We start from the raw sequence: 24,697 nt of genomic DNA on the forward strand, positions 1-24,697 counted from the left end.
CGGTGAGTGTGTGTTACCTTTAGGTTGCGTTCAGACACATCTTTCAGCAACAATCTCCGTTTAACTCGCTGAAGGCGTCGTCTGTTCCAGTGCGCCTACGGGATATGGTTTGGCAATACGCATCCCGGGTAGGAGGCGGTTGGTAAAGAGCTCGGCTGGGAATCCGAGGAATGGGGGTTCGATTCGCTTCGAGGTTTTTGTTATGAGATGACCGGCCCAGCGGTGTGTCGGTGACACGCACGCCCAGTTGGCGCAACGCCAGCCCCACACTGCCGCCCCATCCATGGCATCCACACGAAGTGCCAGGCAATGCGAGGCCCCATCCTATCTTGTGCGGTTGCCGTGACAACGGCTATGCTCTCCGGTACTGACACGGCTGATGCTTAGCCACGCTATAGGCTTGAAACGTGGCGTAGTGAAGCTATAGCTTCAAAAGTTTCTTGCTCCTCCTTGTGCGTGAGGTTACTGAACCAGGATAGGGTTCGATGACAAGGCGGGCTGGTTTGCATAGAGATATGAACGAAACTTTGCTTATTGGTGTCCGCCTTCTGGCTTACCCGGTACCTTCTCCGCGCTGGAAGAGAACCATGCCCATTCCAACACCTTTTGCGCTGGTGTGCACCTTGGGCGCTGATGAATTGAGATATTGCACCGAAAGGGGGCAACGGAAAATATTTTTGGTGGAGCTAGCAGAGTCGCACTCAGATTTCAACTCGAATTCACATCATTGTCAATGGGGCTTGTAGACGGGGTGGTGATATGAGCAAAACGAGTTATGAAACGGCGGAAACATGAACCGAAGCGCAGGGAACTCCCGAAACTAGTGCCTGACGCGATGAATGTTGTACGACAAGGAGTTCTCCTCAAGGCCAGTTTCTACTACCGTCTAGTAAGAAAACTATACGCTCGTTGTGCTCGTCAATGTCTTAAGAAAAAGTATGAGTGCGCACAACTACAACGTATACGTATCTTCAATCTAAACCCCAAATTATAATATCCATTACTAATAAGGGAGTAATTACTCACTGCATCCACCCAAGCGCAGCCATACGGCTACAAAGGAAAGCTATGACCAATATCATTACTGTCCCGAAGGTGATGGGTGCATTGGAAAAAATGAATGGGATGAGAATAAATTCACAATGACCATCTGATGTATGAAAATTGCATTTTCATTGTCGGTTGGACGCATTGATTTGCGAGAGGCAGATCTCCGGCCGAATTTTAAAAATTTAAAGTCGCAAAAGTACAGTCGATGACGTCGCTTATGCAGGGAAGGGTGCGTGGGCTTGTCTCAGACCGCATCTATATAAAAACCAAAGAATTCAAATGCCTTGGAGTAACAATAAGCTCAAATCTCAGTTGGAGCCCTCATATCAAAAACATAGCTTCAGTGGCATCTAAAACACTGGCTATTGAGACTGCGGCTAAAAATGTGTCTCCTAAAACAAAGCTGTAGCCTATACCTTGCTCGTACGTCCACTCCCGGAGTATGCTGACGTGGTCGGAGATCCGCATGCTAAAATGGATGACAAAAGTATTGAGGGAATTCAGAAAGACAGTTCGATTCATTTATTATGCATGGAAGACATATATCAATATCTCATCGTCTCATATGCAATACAACAGAACACGCCAAACATGGCACAAATTGTAATTTGTCAGTGTTAAAACAATTTTTACAAGCTGTCTTTCTTTCCAAGAGCGATAGCCGAATAAAATAAGTTGATTTGAGATGTGGCATCATTATCATCATCCGATGCATTTTTATCAACTATACGTTCGTGCCAATACGTTTAGTGTGGTTAGTTTTATTTTTTAGTGTATGTTTTTTACTGTTCTGTTTTCTATTAAGATGTAGCGCATCTTTTGTCCTGTTTGTTTCTTCCAATTTAGCTCCGCAGTAACTTTACTATGCGCAAATATGTGCGTTTCTTTTTCCTTTTTCTTTTTTTGTTGCTGTTTTGTTGCAGTTATTGTTCTCGTTCATAAACCATAATTTGTTAACGTATGTGATGTACCCACTCCTGCCTTGGGTAATCAAAGGGGGCCGGCAGTATTGAATAAATAAATAAGTATATAAATAAATAAAAAAGGGGCGAACGAGTGTATGAGGAGAATTTCGAAGAGGCGGGGTATGCAGGTTCTCGCACGCGGACTTAGCTGGCTTGCGACACTCGTTCTCGAACAACAATACCTAGCCCTTAAATATACAAAATAAGCTGTCTTGTATTTTGTTACGAAAGCTACACTACTCTAGAGGAAGCGAATTTCGCCGTGCCATTTATAAACTGGAAGAGTGTCTCGCCAAGTGGCGGCGTCAAGACGTGGAGCAACAGCTTTTACTCTGCATATCCTGGCTTAACTCAGCTAAACCAATGATGAATATCTGCTCTTTCGACAAGCATTTTAAGCCACAAATGTTACTGTCTGTTTTTCAATCATTGCTCTAATACTTCGGATAACTAAGTATTACATGTTTCTTGGCACCGTTTGGAACAAAATAACTAACGGTTTCTCTTCCGCCACTAGATTCAAAATAATTAACGTTGGTAAAAAAAGCATCATGAATAAAGAGGCACGCCTTTTACATGTACATTTTTTAAGATTAAACATTTTTAACCTAAATTACGTATTTTTCGATGCAGGATTAGGCCTTGAGGATCTCAGCACTGAATCTGGTGGTAAGCATGTTTTATTTCTTGGAATATTACTTTGGGGCGGAGTTTGATGTAGAATGAGCTGCATTCTGGAGTCCACAACTATAGTCCATTGCCTAGGACGTCTTCCCTGACCATGACGAGTATAACTATTTTATTGACTTTATCATGACTGCATATGGGTGCGAAGGCGTGAACAACCTTCAGTTTATAACGCTTATTTGACTTACCTGCGACGCCTGCCAGAGTCACATTAATGATATAGAATCCATCTATATTATAAGCTACGGAATTATTCACAAATAAACCTACTTCTAATTCTCGCTTTGCCGGTAAGCTTCGATAAACAGTATATGCCCGTCCTTCCCTACAGTATAGGCCCCATTCGGCCTGCTAACCTCCCTAAGCCCTATGACATCCCATTTCAAACCCTCTAGTTTCTCTAACAGTACTGCTAAACCACATTCACTACCTAGGGTTCTAGCGTTAAACTATTGTGCCTAGAATATATTGGCTACTAGGCCTACCGTGGCCTCTCGGGTGGCATCGCGAGCGATGAATGCCGGCGGCCGCCGCCAGAAGCGCTGCAAAGTGGGTGGATACCAGCCGCGCTGCCTGCAGCCTAATGCGCTCTCACATCCTCGGCAAGAGGGCTGCTCGCGCTGCATTTCAGCTCTCATTAGGTCACAACAGACGTCACCTGAAGTCGCTTCTACAAGTTTCAGGGTGTGTTTTTAGTCTTGGACTGGAAGCGGCGCACGTATGTAACGCTTCTTGCTTGCGAAGGCTTCTGCAATGTTTGCGCAACTGAGTCCCGGACATCCCGTGCTCTCAAAAGAAAACCTTGAATTTCTCCTCTAACAATAATTAAAGCATAGGCATTTATTGGTGTAAAATATACTCGTAATTTTTGGAACACAGTGAAACTCTTCAGTTGTATTGACATGCATAAATGGTTATTTCTGTACATGTATACACTTGCTGATAAGTAAACACGGACACGCAGTTTTATTTATATATTGTATATGTGAACAACACACGAAACAAAGTCGCACCACACTCCTTTTATGTATATGTAATAATAAACACAGGCATATGTGGCAGATGTGCAAGAACATCAGAGCACAAACGAGTAACCTTTACTTAAAGCGGCTAAGGTACATCGCGGCCTGTAATTGCACACAACGTTTTGTCGAAGTCACCATCTTTAGAATAAAGAGGCTAACGAGGTTTTTTGTTTTTCTCAGGTACACAACAGGCACGATACGCGGCCGAATCGCACACGAGTTTTTGCCGAAGTCACCATCTTTCGACCGATAAGGCTGACGATTGTTTTTTCTTCTCAGATACACAATAGGCACGATACGGGGCTGGTTCATAACGGGGAAGCTCGTTGGTATTGCCGCTTATGGTGAAACATGTGCCCAATATATAACTTCATGCATGTGACATATGTGTAGCGTAAAAGGATGATCGAGGGACACAGATGAGATACACAACGCAGATGCTGAGTGTAGGGTCTGATTGTGTGCATTTTCTTGTCCTTCTTCCTTTTGTGCTACACATTGTCATGGAGCACAGTTACCGGCTCGCCAAAGTTTCCATCCTTGTGAATATAACTGCATGCTCTAAAAATGTTTCTCGCCAACAAAAGCGGTTGCCGTTTACCTTCCCTCCTTTCTATCGATATTTCGTTCGCATTCTGCAGAATGCGTACTTACGTAGTATCAGATAGTGCACGTATGCTCCTTGTTCTAGCGGTAGCCCCGCTTACCAACAAAGGAAGTCTTCTCTGTACACCATCGCTTTCTCTTTGGCATTTTTCTCTGCAGTTAACTGAGAGGCACTGGGGAAACATTAATCAGGAAGTCGCTTCAGCATTGGCGACAGTGAAAAAAAGAAGGGATACAGGCCAGCAGCAAACGTGCGCACAAAACGCGAAAAAGAACCGATGCAAACGTCGCCGAGCAGGTAGAAGTGCGGAATGACTCGCATGAGCAAACCCTACACCGTAAAAAAGCAGCTGCATCTTCGTGAAAGTAAAAGACCCGCAGAAGCTGGTTTAACACTCACGCACAACACCAACAGATTGCCGTATTCTAAAGCGAGAAAACCGCGGCGTCTGAGCAGATGGTACCCTCCCGACAAGCAGCGCCCTCTGCCGCTAACGATTGGCTTTTATTGCAAACGGCACCATCCTCTCCCTTAGGGAAGCGCGGGCGCTCGTTACACTAGCCAGTATATACTAGGCACTGAAGTTAAACGTTGCCAGGGTCAGTTTACAAATGGCGGCCTGCAGAGCCAGATATTCTTAGCCCCCCCCCGCTGCGTCACAAGCCTGCCCGCCGACGTGGTCAGTTGCTCCACAGCCGCCGGGAACTAAGGGGCGAGGGTTTTATAGGAATAATCATGGGAGATGGCGATGGCAATGGGGCCGCACCCTTCGGAACGGGCACTCACGGTATCACAGTCCGAACTGAATCTGGCACACACAAAAAAAGAAAGACACAAAGCGTTTACGGGCTGTCCGCACACTCCACTTTCCTCCGTCTCTACCAGAATCACGCTACTCGCTCATGCCTCCCTTGCGCTCCGGCTGCTGCGCCAACCAATATTCCAGGCGTCTCTTTGTAACCTCCACCGCTGCTGCCGTACAGGCGCCGACGGAGAAGCCCAGTGCCTCTGGCAGCGACGCGGCGCTCGGAACTGGCATGATGTCTTTACATCGGAGGATCCGCAAATGGCGCATGCTGTCTGGCACTCAGTGGACTTCGCTCTCCACTGTCGCGTTCTCAGGGCACCGCAGCGAGCTTCAGCCAGCAGACTGCTTCTCAGAGAGTTCTCACACCACGGCTCCGGGCGGATCTCCAACTTCTGCAAACTGTAGAAGGACAGGAATGATTTCACACCGAACGCAGCTATCCATTCCGCGGTTTCAGCTGCTTTCACTGCAAATCCAGGGCGTAGACGAGCCGTGCGTGAAAGAACTGGAGGAGGTATACAGTGGCTTCATAGCAATCATAGTTCTGCATAATGAAAGTAACGAAATTCCTATAAAGACAGGCGTTAGGCAAGGAAACACGATCTCCGTGGTACTATTCACAGCTTGCTTAGAGGGAATGATCAAAGCCTTGGAATTGGAGCAGTCAGGAATAAGGGTAGATGGAGAATATCGTGGTAATCTGCGAATCGTTTATGGCGTTGCCTTGGTAAGTGGCCCAGGAGATGTTGGAAAGAATGATTGATGACCTAGAACGGGAAAGTAGAAAGGTACTCTTGAAAATTAATGTGTAGAAGACTACGATAATGGGTAAGGGCGTCGGGAATGCACAGCAGTTTACGTTAGGTAGCGAAGTACTGTAAGTAGCAGCCGAATATGTCTACTTAGGACAGGCAGTAACTACAGATCTGGACCATGAAAGGGAAATAACAAGGAGAATAAGATTGAGATGGAGCGCATTTGACAAGCACTCGCAGATTATGACTAGCAGTTTAGCGGTGTCGGTCAAGAGGAAAGTATAGAACAGCTGCATCTTAAATGTACTCATATATCAAGCTGAAATGCGGAGGCTAACATTAAGGGTTCTACTTAAGTTGAGGACAATGCAGCGGGCTACGGAACGAAAAATAGTAGGGGTAACAATAAGTAATAGGAAACGTGCAGAGTGATTAGAGAAATAACTTCTTGTTCTCATGTGTTATTTTATGATGTCCCAACATCTCGCCTACAGCCATAAACGTTGAAGTGGCTGGCTTCCTGGCTGGCTTCTGGCTGGCTGGCTTCCCTTCACACTACTTGATGCAGTGTGAAAGCTTATGATCATGTGGTATGACGGCCGTTTCATATTTTTGAGGAATAAATCGCTGGGCCTCCATTCCATTCTGCTCTTCCTTCAGAAGGAATTCTGCAAGACAAATAGCCATGAAGCTGGGAAACTTTGTTCTAATACCTTTCCACGTGACATTGCAACCTACGTACATGTAGAGAGGGCAGTAGCTGCCAATGGCGTTATCCGCCTTGTCGCCAATCATGACTACAGCCAATTCAAGCCAGACTTATTCCGCTTCTAAGAATCATTAACAAAAATCTCTAATCGCTATAACATAACCTTCCTTTTTCGCGTGATTTACAAATATGCGCGCGGAAACAAAAGTGGATTGCCTTTAACACATTGATAATATTGTTACGAGGCGGTAAGCAGATCACCGATGACGACGAAAGGGTTTTCATGAATTTCTGCCGGCGTAGCGCAAACGCTCCTGTCTGAATCACTGCCCACGTTTTCATCCTTGTCAGAAATGTTATCTGTGGCCATCGAGCCACTATCTGACGGTGGACAAGGAAGATTGTTGTATGAAAATAAGATTCATTGCATGACTGAATAAGGGTTGCTGAATGAGCGAAGATAGAAGAGGAAAAATGAAAGAAGACAACGGCTTGCACTACGATAATCTCGGTATTGTGCCTGGCCCAGGACACTTTCGGCCCAAGTGGTTTGGGCGCCCGACTCGGCTGCGGGAGGTGGTCAGTTCGAAAGCCATTAGTTGTTCGAAACTTTAAGCCCTCCAAGGAGCACAGCAGGGTTACCAGAGCCTCTTCCAAACGCGCACCCCTGAAAGAGCCGGGCGCAGGGCCGGGGGACGCTTGTACCTATTTTACCGGTGGGTGTCCGGCGGTGGGACTGCAGTGATCTCTGTCATGGGACTGCAGTGATCTCTGAGAAGTGAACTTCTCAGTGACAGTGAACCTTTGCGTCTTTCGACACGCTGGCTCAAAGCGCTCTGCACTTGAAACAAGGCTTTTCTGAGTTTTCGCGTGTGCAGGACACGACTCGTTTTCAGTTTTGAACCCCGTGAAACACGGTAATTCGAACCACCTTTGCAGGCTGAAGTGTTCGAAACTATTTTGCCCCAGAGGGAGCGCAGTGGGGTTCGCGGAGCCTCTTCCAAGCGCACACCCCTGGGAGAGGCGGGCGCCAGGCCGGGGGACGCTTATACCCATTTTTACCAGTGGGTGTCCGGCGGCCATAGGTCTGTCATATCAAAATGGCCCAGGACTGCTACGCACTCCATAACAATTGGAGGGGTGCTGTCCTGAAGTGTGAATGCGTCTTGGATTTTTGAATTCTTTGTTCGGCATCTCGGGTTTCCAACTACCTTCCAAAATGTGGTTTTCTATGGTCCGAAAGTGTCCTTGGCCAGGTACAATTCCGGGATTATTGTGGGGCAAGCCGCTGTCTTCTTTCCTTCTTCCTCTTCTACCTTCGCTCATTCGGTAACCGTCATGCAGTCATGCAATAAATCTTTTTTTTTTCATTTTGAGCTTTTGCACTTTTTTATTTGTAATTGGCTTTACGCCTTGTAAAACGTTTGCTTGTTAGGGCTCCACCTTTTTTCTTTTTTTAACTGTTCTGGAGTAAAAATAAAATGGTAAAAAATGGCATCTAGGGTAGGGGGGATGATCCGGTCGATCGGGTCTCGCCTTGTCTTGCCGTCATGCGGATGGCGTCCCAGATCAGTCCGGTCATTTGTCTGCGTCTCCCTTTAGCTTTGTCTTGGCGCAGTGGTGGTACGGTGAGGTCGCGTCGCATCCGGTACACTGGTGAACAGTCAAGCGATGCATGCAGAAGCAGACGTGGTGGGCAGAAGCTCCAGGCTACGAAGAGGGGAAATGTTACCCAAGTACACCACCCAAATGTCACAAGGTGACAAGGCAAGGAAAAGACTGATGTCCACGGATGAGGTCGAGATGATATTGCCATAAACCATTCAAATCTGCATTTTTCGTTTTCGACAGCCGCAGGAATTCGGCGGTATCACTCTTATTCTTGAACTCGTATCAATGCTATGCTCTTTGTTTGATCATGCTCATTGCTGCGAGCCGCAGCTTTATGAGATTTTTTGTCACACAAAATGATCCGAGATGTTTCTCAAACATTCAGGCCACTCATATTTCTTCTATATTCCCACTGATATTTCTTCTATGTTCGAGGTTTACTAATCACCGTTTGCGGTTTTATCTCGATCATTCTTTGCAGCCTTTTAATCGAGCGCTGACACCTGAAACCGGCTTTCTTTGCTAGACGAACGTAGCGCACGATTGTTGCTATCGCCGCTGCCAAATCGCTTAGCTCATTTGCGTGCGCAAATCAGCAAAATAGAGTTTTTCCTTCAGTGCACACCCAAAATTTTCGTTTGTCATCGGCCTTCACAACGCCACGTGACATCTCGTGGAGGTTCCGAAACCTGAAAGCGTGACGTACTCTCGACGATGGCACCTGTTGAACACCTCTTAAGCCTTTGGTTTTCATCCACCCCGGTTAGCCCTCTGCTTCCGAGGGCGACCGGATGAGGGCATGTAAGACTGGCTCGGCCGGTTTGAACGTGTGTCAACCTACAACGAATGGACTGAGGAAACGAAGCTAGCTAAGCAAAGTCTACTTTGCTCTTAAAGCCTCTACCCGAATTTGGCTCAAAAATCCTGGAGAGTTTATTGAAGGATTGGAATACATTTCAGAGATAGTTTTTCACGCCTTTTGAAAATGCTGCCTGAAAATAAAAATAACAGGCCCGCCTTCAATCACGAATTTAACTGCCGAATGAGTTCGTCCTTGCCTACGTTTAATAGATGACACGCTTCTTCCGCCGCGCCGATCACGACGTGACCAAGGAGAAAAAGGCAAACCTTATAATGCACGGCGTAAAGACCAACGTTTTGCCGGTTTTGTACGCCAGGGGTTAGAGACTCTGGCAAAATTCTGGCAGGAAGCAGCCAGTACAGAGAGGACTTTGGAAGCAAGGACCCGCTAGTACAACCGTTCATACCAATCCCTCCCCACTGGCCACTATTACGGCTGTGACGAAGTCTTACGACTCCTGCCCTCGTCCTAACAGCCCCGCATAGCGATGCTTGTGGACATGTACGATAAAGTCCAGCAGGCACTGGCGACCCTCAAGTGACGGCTCCGATGATTCCGTGGCAGAAGCAGCAGCGATGAACTACGCTGCTGCCTTAAGGTATTCTGCGCCCCGAGCCCTCGCTGCAACCGTCCTCTTCCTGAAAGCTGCCCCTTGGCACCCGTCCGCCAACGCATCGGCGACCTTCAAGCCACTGAAAGTGCGACGCCTTACGGACTGCGAACAACCGGCCATTATGCTTAAACTACGGTGAGGCCGGCCTACGCTTCTGCCCTTACCGACACATCGGCCTCCGCAGATTTGCAGTCGAGGCCCCACGACTCCGCCCCGGGGAACGACCACACGAAATCGAGAACTATCTGCGTGGCGGACAGTTTGCGCCACCAAACTGCCGGTTCAAGTCCCAATTGCCATACAGGGCCCCATTGAGTCACCAGGCCGCTACTACAATAAGCGTGTGCGAGGAACGTCCCCTATTCCCGGTAGGAGAAACTAAAGGCAACAACCTTTGGAGGTCAGCTTGATACACGGCGAATTAACAAAGCTCCTCCGCCGCTGACGACGAGTAAATACAACGGCACTAATACGCCGGCGCTCCTTATAAGACAAATAACATTATTTGCCCCAATGTCGTGAATAGGGTAAGGTGGGTCCTGTGTGAAACCTTCTATGACAAAGCGCACTGGTGAGTAACACTGCTTTCACACCTCAAAGTGCATGATTCGGCCAGGATACTTCAGAATTTGGTGACCGATGTATGCCCTTAATTGGTATGCCGCTGCATGATAGCTCAGCCGGCACAAACGTTTTTGGAAATGACCTTGTTAAATCTTACAATGCAGCCCTTTCGTTCACAAATGAGGTTTTTAGCCTGCCTAGGATAAAGACAAGTATAGTTGCAGCAAAGGTATATAAATTTTATTGTTGATATTGGCGCTACGATCATGTCACCCATGTCAAAATGAATGCACGGAACTTTAAAATTCTATTCGAACACAGGTGCTGGCTATAAAATGTGCTGGCTGGTTCGCTTCGATAAGGTTCGCTACGCTCGCGCTTCAGCGTAGATCTCCAAGCACATAGCCTTATCAAAGCGGCTCTTTCAAAACATGACGGCCCCCCTTCTATGCTCGCGTCGCAGTGGTTTGTCTCGCTTAAAGTAGAATAACTAGAACGCATGTGCACAAATAGTATCTGAAATAGTCAATTGCATTGCAGTAGACCACATACTATGCAGTCACAACAACCTGTATTTTAGGTTTCCAATTTGTGGTCCTAATTTTGTGATGACCGATAACATCAAGCACGATTTTAGAAAGGGTACTACAATATCGGTCATATCCATACTATCAATCAGGGCATAGAAAAATTCTTGTAATATAACCAAACTCTATACGTACCATTCATCGACTGCTAAAAAGCATTTGACTCAGTACAAACCTCGGCAGTCATGCAGGCATTGCTAAATCAGGATGTGGATAAGCCGTATAGGAAAACACATGGGAGTGCCGGCACAGGAGCTATAGCTCTCCACAAAAAAAGCTTTTTTTATGGGGTTAAACATCCCCAAGCGTCTCCGCCACTGCGCGACCGCGGAGTGGAGAGGTCCAGAAAGTTTGATCAACTGATTAGCTTTAACATGCTCTGACATCTCACAGAATATGTACGCGCCAAGCTTTTCGCCTCCACCGAAAACCACCACCGACATTAGAGATTCGACCCCGCATTCTTGAACACGGTTGTAAAGCGCAGTACACAATGCGCCACTCCGGCGGGCGGAAAATAAAATAAAAAAGCCGATATATAACGATGTTAGGCAAGGACACAGTCTACCCAGTACTACAGATTGCTTAGAGGAACTATTGAGATGCCTGGAATGGAAGCAGTTGATGGCAGATGGAGAATATCTCAGTAATCTGCGATTGGGTGATGAGATGCCTTACTAACTGAGAGGATGAATTGTGAACGATTATTGAAGAACTGGACCGAAAAAACAAAGACTTGCATAAAAAGAATGTGCAGAATTCTAAGCTAATGTTCAGCACCATAGGAAAAGAACAGCAGTTTGCGAAACAGTGGAAGTGGTAGACGAATACGTCTAATTAAGGCAGCTAGTAACTTGTATCCGCACGATGAAAGTGAAGTACACTGGATCAATTTAGAATGGCATGCATTTGGCAAGCACACGCATATGACTAGCAGCTTACCGGTATCGATCAAGAGGAAAGTATATAACAATTGACTATTACCTGTACCCACCTATGATATTGAAATGTGTAGGCTAGCAAAGAGGGTTTTACATAAGTTCAGGGCAACGCTGAAAGCTATGGAAAGAAAAGCGGTAGGAGTAACGTTAGGAGATAGGAAGCGTGTAGGGTGGGTCAAAAATTGCTCACGTTACTGACAATCTAGTGGAAATCAAGAAGAAATGGGCATGGGCAGGATATGTAGTGCGAGGAGAGGATAACTCATTGATTGCGTAGGATAACAAACCTGATTCCAAGGAAAGGAAATGTTAGCAGGGGGCTGCAGAAAGTGAGGTGGACGTATTAGGTTAAGCCGTTCCCAGGGGTCAAGTGGATGCAGCTAGCACAATACCGGGTTAATTGGATGAATATGGGAAAGGGGTTCGCCTTGCAGAGAGTGTTGTTAGGCCGACGATGATTATCAAGTTCTCCATAAGCCAAAATAAAAGTGCATCAGATTTTTTACGCTACAGGGCAGTTTACATTGATAATACCAAAAGGTACAATGAAAAAACCGACTACAAAAATGAAAATTTTTTTTAAAACACCAGAGTACTGAAATGAGCCAATTAGGATCTGGACGGAATACCGCTGTCGCTCAAGATAAAAAAATGCAGATTATAAAAAAAGTGGGACCGCCGTTCGTATTTTGCCGTGAAAACGCAAAAAAAGAATAAATTATCTCAATATAAGCTATCACCAACCCTATTTCACAAAACTGAACTTTATAAGCACTGAGATGGCTTTGGGTATTGCCTAAAGTAAACTTGAACTAAATTCACCGTAAAATAAATTTAATCTCACACCCTACTTCTTGAGGGGAAGCTCTGAGCAAGCCTAAAGAAAAATAAATACGCTGGGTTCTTATATATATTTTTATTTTTTTTTCTGCGTAATGCAATACTTCATTAGGTCTGATTTATACGATATACTACTGATTGCCACTAGAAGATTTTGTTACAAATCGAAAACACTGTTGTATTCTAAATTCAAATAAAATCTGTCAAGATGTGATACTTTTCCATATCGATCGATTTCAAAATAATATGAAAAAAAAACGAATAATTCCAAAGTTCTAAATGTTTCCCGGAATAAAGAGCCAGACCTTTATGTTACAAAAGAAAATAAAACGTCAGAAGGCATTATTGCGTCGTGCCAGAAAGTAACCTGAATACTGTCAATTTTGAGGACAAGTTCACAGCCTTATATCACTTTATTAAACAACATACTGGAACAGTTTTTTATGGTCCTTAATATTTCTGTAGTACCTAGGAATCGTGAAGGAGATTCCTACCAAATGTAGTTTTTTTTTTTCTAATTGCGATCAAGTTTAATATTTTCCCCAGTTTTATAGGTCTGGGCAATCCTAAGGAGTTGTGGAGAAGAACCAAGAGATATAGAACCGCAAACTTCGTCTGATATGGAGAACGTAAGCTCCATAATAAAGCGATGTAGTTTTAGTGACAACAACTCAGCGCGCCATACCCGATTGTAGGCTTGAAAATAGACTTTTCTGCAACGCGTCGCTCTTGAAGCATATATTAAGACTCTTTATTAAACCAACTACGGCAACAAAATTGTTTGATATGGCTTTTAAAATTAAAAGTTGGAAACAAATATTAAGTACACACAATAACGAAATAATTTTAGTGAGTGAGCAACCGGGCTCCAAATTACAACTTTTTGAAGTGGCAAAATCAAAGTTCTAACTCTCTTGTGATCTCCATTTTTATTTGCCTAGAAATTACAATATACCTTCTAAAACTAGAGGGCATTCCTTTTGTCGAGACATTTGCCCACCACATGCAAAATTTTATTATAAGCAAAAAAATGCTCATTGGACCTCGATTACTGTTCTTTTTGGTATACACCCATGTAGTATACTGTCGCTGCTAAATTAAGCCAAGAACTGGAAAAAAAATGCTAGAGATAAGCCAATGAAACAAGACACGTACTGCTGCCACCGTAAGCAACATCCATAGGAGCTCATGCGAGGCAGGTGTGTGGATCTCACGAGAGAGGCCGAGGATGCGAATGGCACCTCCACCACATTTAGGTCACCGCTTGAGAAACGTTTTTAGTCCAGGACTACCTGACCTACAGCGCTTGAGCCTCCAACTGAGACCAGCGATGATGATGATGATTATGGTAATGAGGATGGAGATGATAATAAGTATATAGAGATAAAAGAGCTGAACCTTCACTGACGGCGTTCATAAGGTATTCATCGCATGAGTTGCGCTATAATGAAATAACTCGTGCTGGGAATTTAAACTCTGCCATGTTTGACTGTTTCACAACACGCGTATTAAGAAAACAGTGCCATATATTAACAAGAAGCTGCCGTATAGTAATGGTATGTGGCAAACACCATATTCGCATGATCTACTGCTGAAGCGCCACGCTCTCGAAGGGTGTGAATGTAGGGTGTGAATATAGCTGTGAGCTATCCGTGGGTGACGCTTAGAAATGCATGCTTGTGCCTAGTAGCAGTGACTTTATTATGAGCTAAGGCTTCCCAAACTACTTAATATGCATCTTTGGGTTCCGCTCTTTCTTGATGCAGTCTTAGACAACCTGTAATGAAGTTTGCTGTGGCGAACGCCACGCCTTAACGCCTATACTAGCGTAAAGAGCCAGTACTTTTGAGGCAGCTTCATAGGTAAAACCCCTGTATCCTTTGAAAAGTAATGCCATTATTAGATCTTTCCGCCACCGCGCTCTCCCCGGAGTTTCCTCCTTGCCGCTTCCTACGTCCCCAACCGCCTCCGCCTCCCATTGGCCAGTGTGTGTCACGTGTAATCGCGCGTCGTGCTTTTGTATAATTTTTCTTTTCCGGCGCACGCTATAGTCGCCATGTCCGAACCAGCACGACGAAACTGCTGCACGTGAAAGCTTCATCGCGATGCCGTGCATCTGCGCCTTCGTTTGCTTAAAGAACCCCGGGTGGTCGAAGTTACTCCGTAGCCCTTCACTGTGGCTCATCTTTCTCTCTTTCCACTTTCACTCCCACCTTCCTCCCTTTCCTTACAGCGCGGTTGAGGTGTCCACAGAAAATAAGTGAGACAGTTAACGCGCCTTTCCCTTCCTACAAATAAATAAATCATTCCGCAACAGACAAGGCGAAGGCAAAAGGTCTTTTTTATTTATCATGAGACCAGTGCAACGCAAAAAGAAACAAAGTTTGACTGTACAGAATCGGGTGGGCTGACTTCAGGGAATTTTTTAAAAATGCATGGCTTTGAGAAATAAGTCCATGGTTCATTAGTTTTTGTTTGTTTTTTTTCAACCTTTTTGACCCCTGACTCTCTAAAAAGCGGTTTGCATGTGCCTATGCTGTGCTTGGGTTTTAGTGCATTTGAGTTTACCTTTCTCTCACGAGAGCTGTGTCATAAGCGCGACCTTATGCCGGGCATGATTTCAGCTCCATTATCGACACGATTGCAAGGTTCGGCATATGAATATACTCGGTTAGCTTCCGCGTACGCTCACGCGTACTTGGTTTGTGGTCCCGAAGCAGCCTAAGCTATGAGGGAGGCTGTAGTGGACGGCTTCAGATTATTTAGGTTACCTGGGATATTTGACGAGCACTTTGATCGTATATAGTACGCAGGCATATTGCATTTCGTTCCGTCACACTAATTCGTGACGTCACCTTGAATTGGAGGGATGAGCGGCTGCTCTCACGTTTTGTGTGTGGGTTTATCAAAAAGAGAAATGCTGTTAACTACTACAGGCCCCTGGTATGAATTAACAGCTTTGCTGTAATCGAATACTTCTGTAGCTTTCCCTTCACTCTTTTTTTTTTTTTAGAAACAGAATTAACACTATAGAATGCGCCTGATTAAGCAAATGTGTTTCGTATGCGCCATATGCGCTTATGTTGTCTTGCATCATGGAGTGAATATTCTCACTGTGATAGCCTGCCACAGTAAATTCATTGTTTTTTATTATGGTTTACGGATGGAGTCGCTGTGGAAGCTGCGCGCACAGCAGTCTTGTATATCGTTTTTTAAATGCAGTATTCATTTTTGGTTTCCTTCTGTTTTCATTTCCTAGGTCCTTTGCTGTTCAGGTAGCTAGTTTGGCAGTCAAGTTTACTGCTTGCATGGGCAAAGCAATCTGCACCATATAAACATTTGAGCGTCTACTCTAATCTGCGCTATTAAATATTGTTTTATTAACTCACTTGCTGCCATTTCTCATTTTTCTCATTTGTCTTTTTTACAAACAATAAATAATGATACATCTATTAGTTAGCTCTGAAATATTTTTTATCGCAAGCCTATCATCAGTTTTTCACCTACACTGCTACTTGTTTTCAGTCAGCGTACGTTTCCGATGGCAGTGTTTCGAACGCACAATGCGCTTCTAGGTGCGTGGTGGCTAGAGCGATAAATATTGAGCGCGTGATTTTTCCTTTCTTTAAAACAATTCTTTGTCTCTTTTATTTCCGAAATGGTGTCTTAAAAATGACGACAATGCTTCTCGGCGGAAATTTACATTGGGAAAGAATGCAAGGGCACGCGGTGTGCATATATAGAATAAGCACTTCAATGAAGCATTATTGGTGCTAATCCGTCCAGTGATTTGTTCATCACTATCGTCCTTGTTATCTAATTCTAATCACTTGCAATGTCAATACAATAGCAATATCTTGCGCTGCGAGAACAGCCTGTGTATTATTCGCCTTATCGATACCGTCCACATGTGAAAATATTACTCATGGTCGCTAGAACTCGCGCATCAACATCACATCTGTAAATGTCACAGAGCAGCAGCGGCCCAGCTGCTGTAGGCATTGCTGACCCAGGAAAGTTAACCTTTCACGCGCAGGGCGAGCAAAATTCTGCTTGTACAACAGGTACGCAAATAAGTCTTCCCAACCACATTCACTTACTGCCATGCAGTGAAAACTTGAAACTCTAGTAATCTTGCAACATTACGAGCGTGTTTGAGCAAACCACGGGCATGCGTCGTGCTTCAACAATGCGCACTCTGGATTTGAGGACATTTTACACCTTAAATGAGGGTCCTTTTCAGAAGTTTTCTTGTGCAATTCTTATAAGGCATCATTAAGGCCAGAGGAATAAAAGTTCGCTTGAAAAATATCGGCGCAGGGCTTCAAAAAAGGTTTCCGCTTTTTTCCTCCGGTAGCGCGTCAGCCGTCGTCTCGTTCGGGAGGTGCGGCCGCACCGTCGAGGCCGCGCCCCGAGGGAGAGCGGAACGGAGGAAAAGGGAAAGCGGTCGCGCTACTTTCTTTAGGGGGACTATATTCATAGGCCGTTTTCACGCCACCTGCATGTGCTTAGAGCAATCAGATTACACGCTCTCTCAAAGCTTTGCATATCGTGTGTCAGATAACTGGGCTACATTGAGACCGCCTGGGTGTCACGAAATCAGAGAACATTTTTATTAAGCCGTTGCGGCACGAAGACCAAGCGGCGCCGCATCGAAGGTGCGACGACTTTCGAGAAACGCCTCCCTCTCCGCGCGAGAGATCGCGTAGCCTTGTACGCATCGGCGACACCCTCTTTTTCATCACCCGGTAGCGACGGTGACTAAACTGGCCAGAAATCTCTAGACTACTTTAGATGTTTCGACACAGCCTAGCAAATGACGACACGCGGCTCGACGGGAGGAAAAGGGAACGCTTCAACAAGCGAGACTAAGTGTGTGTGCGCGCTAGCCTTGGCGCGTCTTAAAAGACAGACGCCGCGCACCCTATCTATGGAGATCGCGTAGGTTTTGTGAGCCAGTCAGTGTGTGAGCTAATATTGCGGTGTGTTGGCAAGGGTTACGGTTCGACTCTCGGGGTTCACCCACTGCTGCCGAGCCCACGGATCTGCGAGGGAGTGGCGCTCGCCTTACATGGCGGCCACATCGTGACTCTCGTGGCGTCGGTCTGCAACAATTTGATGTTTGTTTTTTTGACTCTCTCGTGTATTGTTCTGTGTTGTAAAGCCTCTGTGTTATTGAATAGCTCTTTAGTTTCAAGCTTAGCGTGCTCTTTCTGTGAACCTCTCGTCTGTGCATTTTTCATCTTCGTGTGTATTCCTCTGTACCGTATCTTGCTGTGTATAAACTTTGTTTTTTTATTACTTCTGGCTCCAATCCTTACCCTGGCTTGAACAGGCCAAAGCTGGAAACCAAAGGACACCCCGTTCTATCACTACAGGCAGTTGAATTCTGGCTGAGCTTGCCACGCAAGTCGAGGGTATCTCCTTTTCGACCGGAACAGCTACCCTCCCTCACTCTAAGGGTGTCTGGGAGTGGGCGCACCATTAAGGGCGCACCGTTAATAATCCTATAGTTATTAACGGGTGACACTGGGTAAAGACGTTATCAGTCACACGCGTATCTTTAATGCTGCTGAGTATACCCGGTCATTCATCGCGAACCAAGCGGCTAGCAGCAGAATTTTTGAGGCACGCTGCTGAACATTGCAGCGCCACCTATGCAGTGCAGGTTCCTTCTCCTGCATTGCCGTGATGCTGTGAAAAAAAAAAAAAGAAATCCTAGACTGGTGTTATTTCGCACTTCAGCCAATTCGTTCAGCATAAGTCTATTAGGCTGTACGTGCGAAATGCAACCATGCGAAAATCCGATCTGTAACCTTTCATGAAGCAGAGCTTTCTAAGCATCCAATAATGCAGCTTCGAAAGTATATAAAAATGCTATTCCGGAAATATGTTGTTTTACTGAACTGCCGCGCATTCAAAAAAAAATATTAAACCACGTACGTTGCTATATTCTTCCCAATTCCTTGACTAGTACTGCTCCAAATTAGGTGTGTTATATCTCTCTGCGATGGTTTGGAGGATAATAACTGCTGGTATTTGTTCATTCAAATGTATTGAATGCTAAAAGCAGGATTACAGCAGATGACTGTTTTTGTTTTCTAAACATACATAACAAGTATTAACATTTGTGCAATACAGGAAAAGGGCTTGACAATTCCAACGGCGGTTACTCTACAGGTAAGCATTTTTAAATTTCTCTTTCTCCGGTTTGCGAAGCTTGATGAAGCCTATGCCGCATTTTTCACTTTATTAAGCATGTGTTATTGATAATGCATTCATAAATAAGAATGCTTCAACATAGCCTCAGCCACTATCTTAATTCTAAGGCTTCCCAAACTACTTAACATGCGCATTTGGCCCCAAATTCGAATGCGATAATTGCTCTTTGTTTGCTGCAGTTTATATATAGTGTGCTTCCTCGCCATGATGATTTTATAAAGTAAGCCATATGTAGGCGTCGTTACATGTTTTCGGAAAAGGCTCTCAGCAGTATAAATAACAGGTCTTAACAAAAATCTAGCAAGAGGAAAAGTGCTTTCTAGAGATTTTTTTGCCCTTTAATTTCACGTTCTTCAATGCATAACTTGACGCTGACGATAAAATTGACGCTGGCTTTGGTGGTAGTATTCGGATGCATGCGCTGCTTGCTGAAGGAGGGGTCGCGGTAAATACATATACACGACACAAGCACAACACGCGACTTCCGCTTGTGTCATGTGTTGCGTTTTATCCAACCTCTTGTTCAGCAAATAGCGCATGCCTCCAAATATGATCAAACAACTGGCTCCTGTGTTAGCATTATCTCTGGTGTAGGCATGCTTGAATGCATATAATGGGATCTTTCCCAGTGTTTGACGCACTTTGTGATTCGTTTTTCATTCTATTTTAACATAGCATTATTAACACTGCTTCAAAATACAAGTTGAAGATTTGAAAACAGCAAATGGTCATGGGACCCATTATACTGTTTTTTGCACACACCCATATTATCGGATCTCATAGCTAAAATAAGTGTACGGCTGAAAACAGGATATTTGAAGTAGGTTAAGGAAACAAGTTACATACTGCTGCCGGATTTCTTGTGCTCCACAAACTGTCGTTTGTTTCAAAATAATGAATAAATTAGGTAATTTTTCTTTTTTCTAAATGTTAACTTTAAACAAAAAATGTGATTTTAAAGTTTAAAGAGCACCTATAGGAACCATCTGCTATATTTGTTCTAAATAACGCCACACCTGTACCTTTTTTCCTTTGCTGTAAAGAAATTCCACGAAATACGAATAAAATATTGTGACTAAAGCATTTGAGCGCCACGATCGTGTTCATCTGCCTTATGGTCTGAGCAAAAGAGATCAGTTCATTTGATCCACGGCACTGCTGCAGGGGCCGGCCGATTGTCTGGTATGGGATTCACGCCTGTCTCAGCCAGGTGCACGTGACAGTGCAAGTAGCAACGAGCGCGGCGAGCTTGTTCCAATCCATCCCCACCATCCCAGCCTGCCGGTAAACCGGGACCATCCATAGCCGCCGCTACTCAATTTATATATTTATTGGCGTCCTTTCTTTTGAGCCAGGAAAAAAGATACACTTGATGCTTTTTTTATCGCAAATAAAGGAATGAGAGTTTCAGACAGTGCTAACTTTAAATATCACTTTTACCGTCTAAAGTAACTCTTTATTAAATTAGGAAAACCATAATTACCTAAATGAGTAATCACAAAACAAAAGTAAGCACAAAACAAAAATTGATTGCTGCGCAAAAAGCGGCTGGCAGGTTTATGCAACCGATTTCCCTGGCCTAATTCAAAGATTGTATTTCGTAACGGCTGGCTAAACTTTTTTTTTCCGCTTAACTCTCTCTCTTCCTTGCTTTTTCCCTTATATATATATATAAATATATATTTGAAGCACCCTCATTTCCCCTTAATTGATCTATATATATATACGGGAAGAAACCTTTATCGGGCGTTGGCCAAAGCCGCATCGTTTTTTTTTTTTTTTAATTCTACTGGACACCAGAACGTCAGAAGACGAAGTAGGATAGAAAGACGGGTGAGATAGGCTTCAAATTTGCGGAAGAATACTACTATCTAGCTACTCAATTCTTCAAAAAGTCCCTTTTTCCCCCTTTTGGAGGGAGCACCGAGCACTTCAAAGTGCATCTTTGTACTCCATGTTGATCGGATGAATGATCCCACTTGCGTGTAGCTGTCGGCAACCTTTTAGCTTGTATGTGCAGGTTTCAAGCACCGTGTGCACATTGCTTGTGAGGATGCACTCGGGAATAGATTTGAAAAACGCGTGCGGAGAGCAGATGTTTCAGTACTGGTAAATGTTTTATACTCGTCAGCCCAGACTGCCATGCTGTAGAAACAAAAAATATATAATTTTGGAATCATAACAGAAATGTGCTAATGCATTCATCAGATTATCTCGGTTGATATGGAATCATATCCACTGGATATTGATATACTGCCAGATATGTCCAGCTCCCATCGTGGTGGATTTCGCGAGGGCCCGAGTAAAGAGTATTTCGCTAGTAAATGTAGTAATTAGCAGTAGGCAAATGAAATATGTATGTGAATTAGCTGTGCACGTTGTCGTGCTGGCCCGAAAGCCCGTAACCGGCCCGGGCCTTTCGGCAGACCTTTCGCTCGGGCTCGCACCGTGCCCGGACCAAGTAATTTTAACTCGGCCGGGCCGGGCCGGACAGCCCGAACACACTCAACACTTGCGAAATCGCGATTACAGCCATGCTGCGAGTTAGACTTGGTTGTGGTTGTTACGGTGTGTACATGGCAACAGCTCGACGGCCTGCAAACGCAACTGCGCGCTAAGCGTTTAGAATGCGCAGCATCTTCCCGCGTCCTCCCCTTGCGACAGCTTCCAAATGCTTTCCCGGCGTCGACCCGCCTTTCCTCCCCGCCTCTTCGCCGCGAACGGATATTTGGTAGCCGTGAGTCAGCGAGCATGCTGAGAGGCCGATCGTGGGCTATTTAGTTCAGATTTCCACATCTTCGATTTGGTAACACTGGCGCTGATGTTTAAATATTCATTTCAAGATTCGTGCCACGCTGTCCCCTCTCGTGACTTACTCCTGCCTCGATATGGCCTCGTCTGAAGCGGGACATAGCTTAAAGCATTTGCGGTACGAAAGTTTCCTTTTGTTGCAAAAATTTCATATGAAAGGCACAGGGCGAGCCAGGCAAGCTTACCGAGTACTTGGTCACAAAATCAACCCCTAGCTAGCGCACCTATGGAGAACCAAACAAGCTGCTTACCGAAAACTTGGTTTCCTATCAAATAACGTGTTAGTCACTCCAGCCAGAAGTTGTAGCACCGAAAGAAAGTTCAGCACTGTCGGGTTCATTATCCAAGGGCGCTGTAGATGCCTCAATTCTATGAATAACTCATTGTTTTTGCACAATACGTTAATTCTACGTAAGGCTCGTGTCCTTATACCTATATTCAGAACATTTTGCGTTTCAAAAGTGGGAACTCAGTATTTCGATATCTTGATGAACGTGTCACCTCGAAATTATTTTCTTTTTTATGGCTTCAACTGCAACTATAACATGACGGGCCGGGTCTGGCTCGGGCCTTAAATCTAAGCGCCGGGCCGGGCCGGTCTCAGTCCCTATCTGAATTGGACTGGGCCGGGTTCGGGTCTGTAAAGTCAGGCCCGGGCAGGGCTCGGGCTCACAATTTCGGCCTGTGCACACCTCTAGATGATATCCAACTAAAGCACTGCGTCAACGTGAGCGCTATCCGAGGTGTGCATGTGAAAATGCCAACTTTCTGAGGACTGTATTGTTTATTCGGTTATTAACAATGTAGCATCTAAATCATTGCCCAGTACAAATCTTCGTAAATTCGGAGATTGGTACGAGCGTAAAGAATGCAAATTATTTCAGAAGAACAGTTTCAATGTACATTGCCACAAAAATTGTCCTCATTCCTTGTTTTATCTTCTCATTTTGTTAGCGATAGTAATTCGGGTAAATATTTGGACATCATGACAATTAAAAGTTTAACTTTAGAACGTGCGGCCAGAGAGCACATATGCAAGTTACAGTTATGTTTATTGTAAGCAAAAGACAGAAATGTACCCCCATCGTTGCTAGACTCGAGGCTTATGCAAGGTTCGTTCTCCCTGTCACGAAGAACGCGCAAATAGCGTTGAAGCTGTGCTATGAAAAAGTTATTGCCGTGTTGTAGCGGATAAAGTCACTCACCGCCACATTTTGTCCGCAGACTACAGTCCTACGTCATCAGTAACTAAAAGAACGTCGAGCACTTAATTGGAAACCAGTCCAAGCACGAATAGATATAACGCATCTAGTATTCCAGTACTTACTCTGCCATGAGAAAAGTGTTGCAAAATTTAAATAATTACTTCCTCCACTAAAGGTCGTCAGGCATCAACCATATTAAAGTCATAGGCTCGTTTTATGCAAGAGCTCAATTCCTCAAAATAATCTTTTTTTTTTCCGCAATCCTTTAAGCATCGAGGCATCTGCATGTCATACGTTGAACTCACTGACATTGGCATCCTTATGCGCACTATAAAGACGCTTTTTCTGCAACACTTCTGCTTGGGCAGAACCGCGGCCTGCGTTATTATGAAATACATTAGCCTGACCATTACCGCAGGTGGAATGTTTGGTTTCGTTAGCTATGTGGGGTTACCCGTCCAAAAGCGACTCAGGCTATAAGAGAAGCCTTAGTGGAGGGCTACGAAAATCTATACCACCTGGGGCTGTTGCACAACACAGCAAATCACACAGCAAACGTGCGCCTTGCTTTTCGTATTGTTCAAAAAGCGGCTGCCATGACAGGGTTGCGATCCCGCATCCTTAGGCAATGCTGTCGAGTGCGCTAACCACTGCACAACCAAGGCGTGGTAAGGAATTCTTTGTTAAATGCGATTAAGGAGCAGTTTGAAAAAAAAAATAAATGTTTGTCAACGGAATATTGTTTTGATAGCACTGCTTTGAATTCGACGAAAATGAAACTACACATGTTACTGTCTGATAAAAAATCAGCGCTCTAGAACTCTCCACAATTAAGTTGATTTTCTTTCTCTCACTCAGTTGAGCAAAAAGCAAAATATCAGTTTTTATCTGTATAAATTTTTAAACACTGGAAACATTTATTTTACAATGCAGGAGTGGGCATTGAGGACGTCACAGAGGAAAGTACTCAAGGTGAGCATGTTTGATGACCGCAATGTCACTTTTCAAGCAGTTTGGCGAACTCTTTACGTCGTTGCGTACTTTAAATAGTAATATATTTTTGAGCCTTCACAGACAATTGAAAGCACACAATAAATTTTAGTTATTTTATTGTGCTGACAAGCGCTTATCAACAATTAAACTTGGGATTTGGCAGCCCCATGTTGATTCACAGTTGTCGCTTCTTCTATTTGCTAATTTATAACTTTCTTCATCACTTTCCGCCCTAAAAACCCAAATCTAAGGTTCGCCTCCAATCCCAAGTTCCGAAAGTAGTTTCCAAGCAAATGTATAAATGGTTTTGTATGAAAACATATAAAGTCATGTCTTTGAAATTCAGTTTTTCGTCCACATAGTCATTCGACTTACGCAGCGCAACATAACGGGCCAGTTCGATGATGTCCGCTCGATTGCAAGAATATTAACTTAAACCATACAGCTGCATGGTGCACTAGTGCTAGCCGGCTGCCTAGTGCCAAGCAAGAAACTATTTTGCAGCTTGCTGCATAGCAAGTAACCTCATAGATGCACTGCCTGATTCCTAAAACGACTTTACCGTTCTATCGCGACCATAATATTGCGTGACGTCGGCGTGCATGGAAGGATTGCGTTCCCCGCCATTTAAAAGCGCGTTCGTCGAGGGTCACTTTTTACACGTACTTCAATCCTACGCTAGTAGTACACAGATAGGAACTGGCGTTAGGAACACTTTTATAACTTGCGGACCAAGATACCCTACATCGATCGTGCGCGTTAGACATTATGATCATCGAAAGTTGTAGGTAATAGTGAAAACATTTATTATAATAAATATATAAAGATATGTTTTGTGCAGT

General features: G+C 44.5%; 1 protein-coding gene across 25 annotated transcripts in view; it reads left to right on the plus strand.

The window, feature by feature from the left end:
• LOC146195028 (uncharacterized) overlaps positions 1-24,697 on the plus strand; it is a 413,834-nt gene that overhangs the window by 102,059 nt on the left and 287,078 nt on the right. For 19 of the 25 annotated variants that reach the window (XM_084597638.1, XM_084597631.1, XM_084597641.1 and 16 more), the window contains 3 exons: positions 2,649-2,684; positions 18,766-18,804; positions 23,796-23,834. The exons of 3 other annotated variants lie outside the window; for them this stretch is intronic. In XM_084597638.1, the coding sequence (XP_084453764.1) occupies positions 2,649-2,684; positions 18,766-18,804; positions 23,796-23,834 (114 nt within the window). The remainder of the gene's footprint in view (positions 1-2,648; positions 2,685-18,765; positions 18,805-23,795; positions 23,835-24,697) is intronic. 3 more of the 25 variants (XM_084597655.1, XM_084597637.1, XM_084597645.1) reach the window with 1 other exon arrangement.

The sequence above is a fragment of the Amblyomma maculatum genome, chromosome 3 (assembly GCF_055883805.1).
Source record: "Amblyomma maculatum isolate TAMU_Amacu chromosome 3, ASM5588380v1, whole genome shotgun sequence".
In the NCBI taxonomy this organism is placed as follows: Eukaryota; Metazoa; Arthropoda; class Arachnida; order Ixodida; family Ixodidae; genus Amblyomma; species Amblyomma maculatum.